We start from the raw sequence: 13,083 nt of genomic DNA on the forward strand, positions 1-13,083 counted from the left end.
GTGTCACACTGGCTCCAGCAGGAATCTGAACGCACAGCTTCATGGCAACGAACAGAGTCAGAACATTTTCACTCAAAATAAGAGCCAGGCCAAATGCTCAAAAACTTGCTGAGAAACTCTGGCTGAATACTGCACTCCATCTGCTAAATGGGACATGGAGAACAAAAAGAAGTGGGAAGCACAGTGTTTGTCCTATATAGCTTACAAAACAACCATCCTCTTGGTGGAGCCAATAACCTAACACCATTTTAAGCCCAATACTCTCCAGTCTTGCCTTTCAACAAATTCCTTTCCTCTGAAATTTTACAAACTCATTAAAAACCTATGGTGCAAAAGCATGGGCTAAGGATTTGGAACATCAGCAAGCAAGGTGAGATATTATCCTTGCAGTAAAAAGCCAACCGCCTCTTCCTAGCCATGCAAGTGACAGGAAAGGCAACACACAAGCTCCCCAGAGCCACTTTGGCAGACCAGAACCCTCCTCCCAGCCCACAAGACATTCACAGGGTGCCCTATAAAAAGCAGTACATTTTCTTTGCCTCTCCAGCAAAAAACTGTCAGGAACTTGGGCTGAAAACTGGGCCAAGACTGAGAACACAAGAGAAAGAAATTGGGTGCAGAAAAATAACTCCTGCTAAAAAGCAATGAAAAAGGAGTATAGGGAAAACAGTTCTCGCTGCACAGAAAAACCATTCTCACCTGCTCACAGCTCAGTCAATCAGCAACCAAGGAGGAGCACGCAAATGGGAAAGTTCCTGCAACATGGCTGGATGTGGTACATGCCAGACAGAGCTGCTCCGCTGCAGTGCCTGCTGCCATGGCCTGCTTGAGGCTCGGCGATACAGATCCCCTCGTGCCACCACGCTCAGCATGGACACACCGCCCTTCCAGTGCGAACAGCCCAGAGATGCATCTGCTGAGGAGTCCAACTCATCTGGGCTCTGCACGCTAAAAGGAGGGCAGGGAGCAGATGGTGGAGTGGGGACCACACACAAGGATCCCCCGGTTAAGCTGGACTGGGGGCTTCTTTGCCAGGAAGTGTCTTTTTGTGTCTTGCTCACAGTCATTTATAAAAGGCATATGGGTTCATGTCTCTCGGTTATACCTTCCTGGCTTGGTCTGCACTGCCTTCTACAACACCCCACTTCTGGAGAGTCAAATAATTCACTAATACTGCTGAAGGAGAAGATTTGTGGAACAAATTGACTGTAATGACGCAGCTGCCACTCCAGTCCCTTTCTACAGCACTACTGAATCACAGAAAATGGGGTAGGAGCATCCACAGAGGTCACTTTGCCTCCGTTTCCAAGGCGTTCACCTCCACCCAAGCCATACCCGAGACAGACACCCAGCCTGCTTTTAAAAATCTCCAAGATTGAAGAGATTCTGCAGAATTGCTAAGGAGTATGCTTTCAAGTGCTTAACTACCCAAAGGTATGAAGCCTTTCCTAAAGCCTAGTCTTAACCTATTTTACTGCAATTTATGCCCATTCCTTCCTGCGCTTTTCAGCATGGAACTCGGGGACAGTTTGTTCTACTTCTCTCTGCAACAGCTTACTGCATTTTCCCTGAATTTCCTCTAGACTAAAAAGCCCCAGCTCTTCCCAGTCCCTTCTTGGAAGTCAGGCTTTTGAGATCTATGCTTTGTGTCACTGGCCTCCCCTTAACCCTCTTGGGTGCCCTCTGCAAAGTGAATATGCACACCTGCTGTTTCACCAGTCTGACCATTAATGAAAACACTGGTCAGTGCTGGATCGAGGAGAGACCTTGCAGAACCTGTTGCTTCTGCTCAGCATGTCCCGGGTAGTGCTGGTACCAGTGGGCTCCTCCGTTTACCTCGGTGCGATGTGTTTGCTGCACTAGGCAGAGACCAGAAGACAGCACAACACAACCGGCACACAACAGGGGCTCAGACCTGCGCAAACACGAGCGAACACCCCAGCCTGCTGGGTGGGATCACGGTTCCAAAGTCAGCTACTTTCAAACCAAACAAGGCCCACAGAGGTGGCAAAAAAAATAAATAAAGGGGAGACAGACACAGCCAAGCCTGGCTCCTTCCCTCTGGGATCTGTGTTGCCTTTTCAGCAGAGCTGAGCTGGTACCACCGTGCCGGATAATCCTGGATGCTTGGGTGGCTGCTGCTGAGCAGCAAAGGGCACCAGCTCCCAGCAGCGGAGTTGTACAGTTTCTTTATAAAGCACCAAAGGCAGCCAGGACAGGGAGTAAACTCAGCTCGGAAGCTCAGGTGTAGCTATAGGACGAAGATACATCTCTTACTTTTACACACATGACTGCAAGTGCCTGGCAGGGCAGGTAGATGGCACTCCGAATAAACCGGTGTGTGGTTAGAAGAGACAGAGTTCAGGGAATACCGACCCCCTCCCACAAGTTATGGGGCACCAGACCGAGCTGCTCAGTCACCTCACCTGCCTGCTGGGGGCTCTGGTTTGTGGCTGCTGGGGAGAGTCGCTGCGTAGAGAGTGGGGCACCCGGACTGTCACCAGCAGAAACCCAGGGAGGCCACAACACACACTGCGGGAACAGGCTACCTTAGGGCAGCAATGGCAACTGCATGCTTGTTATTTTAACCCCTTCAAATAGAGCCTTGAAAATCCATTCTTCCACAGTGACTTCCTGGACTAAGGTGCTTCCCCAAACTGGGAGAGCTCTCGGTTTTACCAGGACCCTGAGCTCCTCTGCCGCGGGCAGTGCTGGGAGCACAGGCTGGGCAGAGAGAAGTGAAACAGAAATTTGCACCTCTCAGGTCCCTCTGCAACAAAGGTCCTAAATTTCTCACCGTCATTTCAGGAAAATATCAAGAAGAAGTGGCACATGGGAAGACATGTTGCCACCGTCACATGCAGACTCTCCACAGAAACCAGCCTCTGCATCTCCACTTCTCCTCTCGTAGCACCAACCACTCAGGGAGGCGACACCACAGCTTCCCAGATGAGCAGCGTTTCTGGTGCTGCGATTCTGCCTCCAAGCAGGAAACTGTTGAGAGCCACTCTTATCCTGCTGTGCCTCCAAGGGCGTGCAAAACAAATGCCATTGTGCCTCTTCCATCCCCCATCAGGTTCAGACACGTTATCCAAGTGCAGCCCCCAGGTCCCTTCTGGCCAGGTGGTGGCAGAGAGCAGACCCAAAACCCCACATCAACAAGGGAACTGATTTCATTATTCTAAAAACAAACAGCCAAAGGAAAGTTCAGGCTAGAATGGGCTCCTAGAGCAAAGAAAGGAAAATAGAGAGCGGGCAGTGGGGAATGCTTCATATTCCTAAAAGCCTTTTGTACGTTAACACATGGTGTCTGCTTCTCTCTAGTCACCTATTTATCACTCTCCTCTTTAGAGAAGGAAAAAAGTCCTGGCTGCCTTCCTAAGGCAGAGTTTTGTGGCCGGGGGGAGGGGGAGGGTGCTTTAAGCATGATGCAAACCATTTGGAGTGCACTGAGAGCACTGCCAACACAAGCTGCACTATTTAAACAAGTGAGGAAATGATCGTATATACAACATGCCAGCGAGCACACACACACCAGAGGAAGTCGAGAGGGGTTTTCATGACACAGAGCTGGATGTCAGCGGCTGAAAGGTCGATATTTTCCCTTAACACCCTTCTCAATGACTTAATCGTGTTCCGTTTGCACAGAAAACTTCCCAAGAATAAAAGTCTGGAGGAATCGAGGGGGGATGTTTGGCCTACTGCTGACCTTGTCCGAGGTCCTCTCCACGTAGCAGGGCTCCTGGGGGGCGACCAGCAGGGGAACGAAGCCCGAGAGCAGCCGATCCTCTTCCAGGCTAAGCAGGGCAAGGTTGTCATCTGGGTCCTTGTACAAGGGCACCTCCGACTGATTCACTGTGGTCAGTATGTTACAGAAGTCAGCCAGCGTCGCCCACACATCTACTGAGACCCTGGGAGAACGAGGAGAGACGTGAGCAATTCGGGGCTGGAATGCGTTGGGAGTTGCCTGCAATGCTGCAGTGAATACCAGAGAGGTGAGGCGAGGCGAGGCACGCCACCACCGCTGCTAACCTACCCCACCGGGAGGGCTCCAGGCGCAGCTGCGTTGGCACCGAACCCAGGAGGGCTTGTAGCCCTCGCCCGCCAACGCTGACACCGACCACCCCGTCTCCCTGGATAGGGACGGCTCCCAGGATCGCGCCCTTCCCGCTGCTCTGCCCACCGCTGACCGCTCCCAAGCTGGCACGTGCGCAGCTTCCCCGTGCAGTGCCGGCAGGAACCCAGCTCATTCCAGATGGGAGAAATGATTCTTGTTACTCAATTTTAAAGCCTGCTGGGAGGACAGAACACCCACACTGCTGTCGGGGCAAAAGAGGTACCTGGGGGGGCTCTAGCCCAGCCTGGGGTACCCTCTCCTTTGCACAGCTGTTATCTGCTGTGACCACATGCTGCAGCCATGCTCTAAAGCACAGAGATTTTTTTAGTTAAACCTCAGCCACAGCGGGGGTTAAGCCGTGTTTTGCTTCTGGACACAGCTTCAACACTCGCAAGTGACCTGCAAAGCTGCCTCTGTGGTGTCTCACCTTCCTGGACCAGCAGTGACGTGTGGGGAGCCGGGTGAGAACACAAGGCCACCGGCAGCCCTGGACCGCTCTCCACGCATCCCCATCACACATCCCCAGCGCTGAGCACACCCCGGGGAGGGCCCAGCACCCCAGAGAGGGCCAGTGCGGGGGAAGCAGGCAGAAAGTACAGGGGGCACTTGCAGCCGACCAGGCTGCCTTGTGCTGAATTTCTTCTCCCTTTTTCTAAAAGCACCCTGATAGGGGTTTTTTAGTGTGTAAACTGGGACAAAAGCAGGGAACAGGGGAAACTGGGGCTAAGCTGCTTCTGGTGGCAGTAAGGAGGGCTGCTCCTGCACCCCACACCTCTGGGGCACCGAAAAGCACAGGGAAGCCAGCATCACCAGGGGTGCAGCAGTGACCGGTGCGGCCCGAGGCAGCCCAGGGCTGGAGGGAGGCCCCCTGCTCTTTGAACTGCTCCAGGTGGACAGAGTCTGCACTCGGTTATTTACGGGAATCAATGTACCAGGAAAGCACACTGAAATGAAACATCTTGTTTTCAAGAGCGTCCTGGGAGCCAGGCAGAATGAGGAGCCATTAATCAAAGCCCGGCACGTAATCAGCACACATGTAACGCAGAGTCGCCCACGTCCCTAAGCCAGCCCCAGCCCGCACACTGCAGAGGAGAATAGGTCCTTCAAAGCCCTCTGGGCACAGACACCAGGAGTTGGGTTCATTCACAAAGCTCCATCGCTTGGCTCAGCCAGGTCTGGCTGTCAGAAATGTTTAAATATGGAAAAAAATAAACAGTTGCAACACGTTTTTCGGAGGGATCTGTCCGAGGCCCTTTGTGATGTAATGGGAAACGCTGCGTTTGTGCTACCAGCTGGAAAATAAACAGAGCCGCGAGGGTTAAAAGGAACTGAACTTTCCACGACCCCTATCTGCAAAAGAAGAAAATAATAAGAGGAATGATCCACTGCCCCACAGCCCTGATAGTTTATCCTCCGGCCCGGGCTGCAGAGACAAGCACCGGATGTGATAGGGCTGCTCTGGGCCACCTCCAAGGCGAGCTCTGCCCATGGGAGATGCACAGGGCTTGGGAGGCTCAGCCCTCCCCCAGTGCCCTGCTGGCAACTGGGCTCGGCTGCCTGAGTTCGGTCACATAGCACTGGTGGGGCCCCGCCAGTGCGGGCTGCGACGAGGGCTCGGCGCGGAGGAAGGAGGTGCAGAGGCTGCAGGCATCAGTGGGGGAGAGGAACGGGGAGAGAGCTGGGGAAGGAGCACACTGGGGTGTTGGGGACAGGCATCGATGCAGAGGATGTTCCCAGGGGGCTGAGACAGCCAGGTGTAGGGGACCAGGGTGGAGGAGAAGGGGAAGAAACACATTGCAAACACCTCGCCTGTATTCCCCAAGAAACAGAGCTGCAGGCAGAGGATGGAGGTGACCAGCAAGGGTGGGAGGGAGGCAGAGGGCAGTGGTAGGATGCTGGGGCAGGGGTGGTAGGGGGGTGAAGGAACAGCACAGATGGAGTGCAGGGAGCCATCTCCCTCGCTGGGGCTTGGCACCCAAAGTCAGGAAAATGCCACGTGAACAGTCATGGGGCTGACGCTGCTAACACCCTCACAGCCACCCAGCCCAGCGGTCCCCTCTCCTCTCCCCCCAGCCCCTCTGGCAGTGCTGCCAGGCAGGGCAGCCCCTCACCACCTTCCGAGCACAGGAGCAGTCCCTGTCATTCTATCCCCTTCATCCCCAGCTCCCTACAGCTTCGCAGTGCCCTGCCACATCTGTTAGTTGCACTGGATGTGTTAGGTTTCCACCCTGGGCTTCCTTCAGTCAAACCACAGGCTGTGCCGGCTCCCCGGGTAGCAAGATCGCGCTGCAGTGCAACCCCACGCAGCTCTGCGGCAGCCGGGCAGCACCTCTCACATACAGCACCCTGCAGAGCCTGCAAAAAGCCAACAAAGACGGTGGTGTTGGTGTTTCTGCTCTGATTTTCTCCTGCGACGCAGAGGTAGCACTGCAGAGAGCGAGTCTGACAATTCTCTGCCTTCCCCTCGGGTGCAGCTCCTCCTCTGCAGTTCATCTCCCAGCACTGGCACCACCAAGATCATTTATTTGCTGCTACCCACCGGCAAAGCCAGCGAGGACTAACAGCTCATGCTGACACCGCAGGGCCCCGCGGATCTCCTGCTGGGATGCGCACTCGCCCTAGAAGGTCACACAACACTCAGGAGCCCTGTCAGGTGCCTTCTCCCCGCTGCCACTTCCCAGGACAACACCGCGGCCACCTCCAGGTGTTTCTGGCTTATGTCACCCAACGGCGCTGCGGTGCCGGAGCCTCTGTGCAAAGCCAAGGCAGGCTCAGGTGCCTGGAAGCGCTGTGTACGCACTGTGCCACGGCTTTGGCGTCCCTCTGCGGAGGGAGGCCCCGAATTACTAACGCTGAGCCCAGGCACACAGCTCCCAGGTACAGGGACGAGGCTCCCAGAGCTTTTAACCGAGGAAGCGAGAAGAGGGTTAGCGCGAGGTCTTTCCTCAGAACGGGGGTTCATTCACTTCCCCACAGACACATTTACATTTGCTTATTCCACTAGGACAGGAAAAAAAAATAAGAGTTAATTTCTTTTTTATTGCCTCAGGATTCCAGGTTTAATGTAGCTGTCAGTGTGAGCGCAGCCCAGCTGCACGCCGACAGGACGCAGCCCGGCCAGGCGACGGCGAGAGCACCGCACAAGTGCGCAGCCGAGCGCGCAGGGTGGAGCGCGGCCCCGGCCAGGCCGGGTCTGCGGGGGGACGGCTCCTGGCAAAGGCGGGTGCCCAGGATGGGCACGCATCACCGCATGGCAAAAGGCACGCACCGGGGCGGGGGGAGAAGAGGGTGCCGGGGCGAGCAGGATGCTCGCCGAATCCCCGCCGGTCACGGTGCTGCGCGGCGCTCCGGCATGAGCCACCATCTTCACCAGGGGCGCGGGCTGCCTGGTGATTAATATCAAGCACAATGACCCCATGTTACAAGCCTGCGGGGGCCTGTGGAGGTGGCCATTTCCTGTGTAATACCAGCTTGTTTAAACACTAACATTCAAACTCCACAGCTGCAGAACAAACCCGGAAAGCGCGGCGCAGAAGAAGCCCTGCATTGTGCTCCCCAGCCGCCAAGAGCCGCGCTGCCGTGCAGATGGCAAACGCCTCGGGCTCGCGCGCTCCTGGGGCCAGGCGACGCGCACCCACCGGCTCCAGTGCCCACCCCAGCTGCTGCACCGCCCTACGAAGTGCTCCGCAGCCTCCTCCTGGGTGTCCTCTCTCCCGGCCCAGGGGAAGCTGAACTAAAAGCTGCTCCTCTGCAAGGAACAAAAGGGGGTGGCGGTGCGAGCTCTTCCCAAAAGGTGTTCACCAACCTTCTCTGGGACTCAGATACAGCTGCCCAGAGCAGAGATGAGGTGGTCACAGCCCCTCTGCCCTGTGGCACCAATTATTTCCCCCACTCTGCCCTGCACATGGTCCCTTTGGCCAGCTGGGCACCCATAAACCCACTCCTCTCCCAGGAATCTGCCTTCAGAGTTAGAGGGATGCTCTCCTCCCCAGGAGAGGTGCAGTCTCCTCCCAGCCAGCCTCTGCTTCGCCACAGCCCCCTTCTCCGCGGAGACTTTTGGCTTCTGCTTTTCTCGACTTTACCTTCATTCTCAGCCAGGTTTACACTACCGAGACACCTTTGAATCCTCGCTTTGATGTCTCGATAGGGAAACTCTGGTGGCCAGCATTAATAACTAAGGCTGAAATCTGCAAAAGGGATTTTCCATTTAGTCTCCGGCAAACTCCAGCAAGGTCTTGGCACCCCTGTCCAAGACTCTGTCCATCTCTCCCAGTGGGAGCTGCCATCTCAGTGACACTTCTCCGCAAGAGCAATGTGATGAGAGCGATCTGGCAGATCTCTCTGGGAAGGTAAGCTCTAGAATGTGCTCAGAGCTTTTGGATTTAATTTAATACTTGGTTTAAATTAACCATTTTTAAATGCTTGCAGACAGTCTCCACAAACCGAGAGGCCCTTCACTCCAGTGTGGAAGGAGCGCAGATTTGCCAGGGTCAGCCCTGCGGCAGTTTGTCTGTCTAGCCAGTGGCTTCCCCATCGATTCTTGCGCTTCATTTAGCAACGGATTCATTGTGGCAACAAAGTAGAGCAAGGAGAAGCTCATCTTTCCCCTGCCCAGACCTCTTCACCGCCGTATGTCCCAAAAGCAGATGGGTTCACTTGAATGACAGCAGCCTCCCTGGAGATCTGCCTTGCACCCCATGTGCTGCTAATATCTCTGCCTTAAGAGATCCACCCTCCTCCCCTCGCCCCAGAACTCCCTCCTTTTACACCCTAATCTCTGCAAATTACTTCTGGGGATGTCTGGTCCAAAAGATGCTTCTCCAACCCAGTTGCATGGCAGTGCAACTGCTTTAAATGCTCAGACTTCAACGCAATGTTTGCCACGAAACATGCAGATATAAATTCATTTTAAGATACAGAAGTGACTGTTGCTTGCTGCTAGAAGACCTGGGAACATCTGGTCCAGATACACCATCCCCAAGCCACAGGACACTGCTGCTCTGAAGCAGAGATGTCCATGGTCGGCTTAGTTCCTATTCTGGAAATACCTGAGAAAAGAGCCACGGAAAGCTCGCTGAGCCCCTCGCCCAAATAGGCAGAGGGGAAGGACACCTTCCACCTCTCAAATATGCACAGCAGCCCCAAGAGAGGGATCTAGGCAGTCTGTCACCTCTCTGTGGCCTTCTGGCCTGGAAAACATGTCCCAGCGCATCCCCCAAGCCATTGTGACCATGCAGACGTGGCTAAGAGCTGGGTGAGTGCGCTAGACCAAGGAGGGTGGTTCTGGGGAAAGGTTTAGCTTCTCATTCAGGTTGAATTTGGGACCGCTGAACCCACCAGCTAGGGAGAGAATGCCTGCCAGGAGCCAGGGTCCATTTCCAAGCCCCCACCAAGAAAAGGACCTCAAAGACGCAGCCTCCTGAGCCTCCCATCCCGCTCTGCAGAGCCTTCTGCTGCGTGGCTCGCAGCCGCACGCCGGGTTTCAGCAGCGCTCACCCCTCACACCTTTCCCTCCGCCTCTGTCCAAGGGGGAAAGCAGCGAGCTGAGGAATTTGGTGTGGGTTTTTTTTTTTTTTATTGTAAGGACTCAAATCCAGCAGTGTGATAAATGCATCCGAGCTACAATTAGGAAGATATATAGCATCAGAACGCGAAGGTCTGGGCAGCGTGGTGAAACGCGGGCTCTCCAGAGCCCCAGCTATGTTTCCCATTATGTAACCCTGGTCATGGGCAGACAGCCAGACTCCAAATGAAAAAGAGACTCTGGCTTGGCACCGTTTCTATTTTCCTATCCTCATTCGGGGTCAGCGCAGTGTCATACAGCTGCAGAGAAAGCTCCGGGGATTAAACCTGGGAAAGACTCCAAGACCAGGACCCGGGTTCAAGTACCAGCTGAAAGCAATAAACCAACTGCCACAGCTGGGCTGAGTTTAGACGTTCTCAAAGTCCCCCAGCTCTCTCTCTCACTAAGAACGAGCGATCGTGAACATGGCGAACGCAGCGCGAGCAGAGGCCTTGGGACGTTCAGCCCAGGCCCTGGGCTCTGGCAGAGTCTTGACAAGCTGCCCCGCTGGCCCCGAGCCCAGGCCGTCATTCTGGCAGCAGCGCTGGCCCCAGACGAGCTGCACTTTGATGCAAGCTCTGGGCCAGGCCTTTGCTCCTAGTGGGCTGCCAGGTGGGTACAGGGCCTGGTTTTTCCAGAAGGTTTAGCACATTCAGGGCATCCTTGCAGGATGCTTCTGTGCTTCAGGGCTTTTTTACTGTTCCTTTTCTGTGCCCACATCATCACGAGGGGCAATGAAAGCGATGCCTGCAGCGCACTGGAAGGCGGTTTCAGCACGTCCAACCAGCTTCTCCACTGGCACTGGTGGGGACCTCACGGCATGTCCCACTGCTGTGAGGCACAGAACACGCATGAAACGGTACAGCTCCCTTACTCAGTTCTGCAACTTGGCATCTGCACTTGCTCCTCGCATGTTCCCCCTGCTCTTGAGCTCACCCTGCCCATAAACCTTGGCTTACTCCAACACGCCTGCTGCTCTGACCCACGTTTTACTTCTACAACTTCCTCGAAGCTCCTCCCATGTAAACCCTCATGCTCAGTGACTCTACCTGGTTACTGAACAGCCCCAGGCCAGACAGCATGCTTGTGTCAATAGAGAGCTGAAACAGTAACCCAGTGCTGCCTTTTTCCTTTCCCATCTCTAGGGAGAACGTTGCAAGTCCCAGGTTGTGCCCAAGAGCGGAGCTGGTTCCCTGCTACTCATCACTACCCCCACCTCCAGGGAAGCTCAGCTGCTGCTGTTCCAGAGTCCTGGAGCCCCAACACCCAGTCACGCAATGCTGGGTCAATACAAGAGGTCTGGGCTGAAAGAGCAACCTGTCTCCTCACTGTGGATAAGACAGAGGCTCCTGGTGAGCCAAAAAGCACCAGGGTGGAGGAGCTGGGAGCCAACAGAAGGAGGGATGCCCATGTCCCAGAAGAAGGGCATGGGTGGGACAAGGGGGGCTGCTCAGCCGCCCTCCATGGAGAAAGCAAGGTGTGGAAGCAGTTGGGCCTCTGCTACAAGGTGAAGACCCTCGTTCCTCCACCAAGTAGACCAGGACCTTGCGGAGTGGAGCCCCCCAACCCCTACCCACTGCTCCCCAAAGAGCCACATGCCGCCGTGCCACCGCCACCTTCTCCCGCCTCGACGGACAAGCGGGAGCCGGCACCTGCTCCGGCAGCCCGGGGGGACGCAGCCCCACGCCCCGCAGGAGGGGCAGGCAGCTCATCCCAGGGAAGGCGCCGAGCGCTGGCTGCGTGAACCCAATCAGAAATTCCATCTCGAGGCTGCCCGTCGCCAAGGGCTCAGCGGCTCCCTGCGCAGGCAGCGCGAGGGGAAGGGGGGATTGGTGCATGTGGGCTCACGTGACAGATCCCAGTTTGAGTTCCTGCCCAAAGATGGGCAGCAGTTCACATGAGCAGGCAGCGGTCCCACACCGAGCAGCCGACAAACAGAAAACAGACTCCATCTCCACAAAATGAGGCCCAGAACTTCCTGTGTGAGATTTCCATTTCCTCAGCCAAATGAAAAAGAACTGGAGTAAGAGGCAATAAACTAGGAGAGCAGGACTGGACCTGACGCACGGAGCGGGGACCCATTAATGGTTAAGCCACTTTGCTGGATTACTCTTAATGCGCCTTCCCATCACCCTGGGTTCTGGCTCCTTTGGATTAACAATAAGACGTGATTTCAGGCTCTGGATCCGGAGTACCGGAGGCAGATGGAAAATCCTGCGGGAAAGCAGCTACAGAGCATGCTCAGACACTGTTTCGCATACTCCATACTTGGCCCCTTCACTCGATTTTCTGTCCAAAAATATGCAAATTGCCTAGTCCGCATTATGGACTAATGGGCTGGAATCAGGCAGTTTAGAAAATTAACCCTTCTGTGAGTTGCAGGGGTAGAGACAAGCTGTTTCTGAAGCAGAAGGGAGGTGACTTTCAGAGCTCCAAGAACAGACAAGCTGCTCCAGGCCAGCCCAGCCCAACCAAGGTTGGCCTGATTCAGTCAACAAAAGGCAACGAAATGCTTATGCTGGAAATGGACTTTCCTCTTGCAGAGAGGAAGGCCCTGCCTGTTCAGCTGGCTGGGCCAGCAGAGCATGTAAAGGAGACGTATCCCAACAAAAGCAGAAGCACATCCTAAGCAGAAGGTAAAAATCCAGCTTACGGGCCATCTTCTAACACACAGAAGCAAAAGACACCCACCAGGCCCCCTCAGAGACACTTCAGTCCCACCCAAGCATCAATGAAGAAGTCACTGTGTCACCAAGGGTGGTAAGTCCCCCCAAACATCCCCTGAGCAGTCAAGTCTCTCCTGGGTGCTCAGGTCAGAGTGCCACAGACAGAAGTAAGTGTGAGCAAGGGGGAAAGGTGGCACAAGGAGCCCAGGGAGGGAGCGGACACCAGAAGACAGACCAGAGGATGCACGTACTGTTTGGGGAGCTCGAGAGAGGTCGGAGGAGGATTCCAGGTGTCCGGGTGGCCAAGCATCCAGTCTGACCAGACCTTCACACTGGGGAGCAGCTCCTTCAGGTCCTGGGGCAAGGCAGAGACCTTGATGTCATCCTCCTCATCCTCCTGCTCCACCTCTTGTGGCTGAACTGCAAATAGAAGATGTGAGAGCTGAGGCGGCTCACCGCAGCCAGGAGCCAGGCTCAGGCAGGGACTGGAGATGTACGACACAGACCCCAACATCCCAGTCTTGGACATGCAAGGGAACAGCCCAAACCCACAGCAAGTGAAAAGACAGATCTGTTCTCCCTACACGGACTGGCCTGGGGGACAAGCCAGGATGTCTGTGATGCCTTTTATTGAGGGCAGTGGGGTGTCACTGCACCAGAGATAGGATTCCGAGGTCCCAGTTTTGGGAATTTTCCCATTAGCTGTCAGAAAGCATGCCTGCATCCATCCCTTTCTT

The 13,083-nt window shown here is 55.1% G+C and overlaps 1 protein-coding gene across 3 annotated transcripts in view; it reads right to left on the minus strand.

The window, feature by feature from the left end:
- The window catches only part of SMG6 (SMG6 nonsense mediated mRNA decay factor), a 115,386-nt gene that overhangs the window by 46,119 nt on the left and 56,184 nt on the right, over nt 1-13,083 (minus strand). For all 3 annotated transcript variants that reach the window (XM_074889761.1, XM_074889760.1, XM_074889759.1), the window contains exons 12-13: nt 12,598-12,766; nt 3,710-3,911 (exon numbers count right to left, since the gene is read on the minus strand). In XM_074889761.1, the coding sequence (XP_074745862.1) occupies nt 3,710-3,911; nt 12,598-12,766 (371 nt within the window). The remainder of the gene's footprint in view (nt 1-3,709; nt 3,912-12,597; nt 12,767-13,083) is intronic.

The sequence above is a fragment of the Strix uralensis genome, chromosome 20 (genome assembly GCF_047716275.1).
Source record: "Strix uralensis isolate ZFMK-TIS-50842 chromosome 20, bStrUra1, whole genome shotgun sequence".
NCBI lineage: Eukaryota > Metazoa > Chordata > Aves > Strigiformes > Strigidae > Strix > Strix uralensis.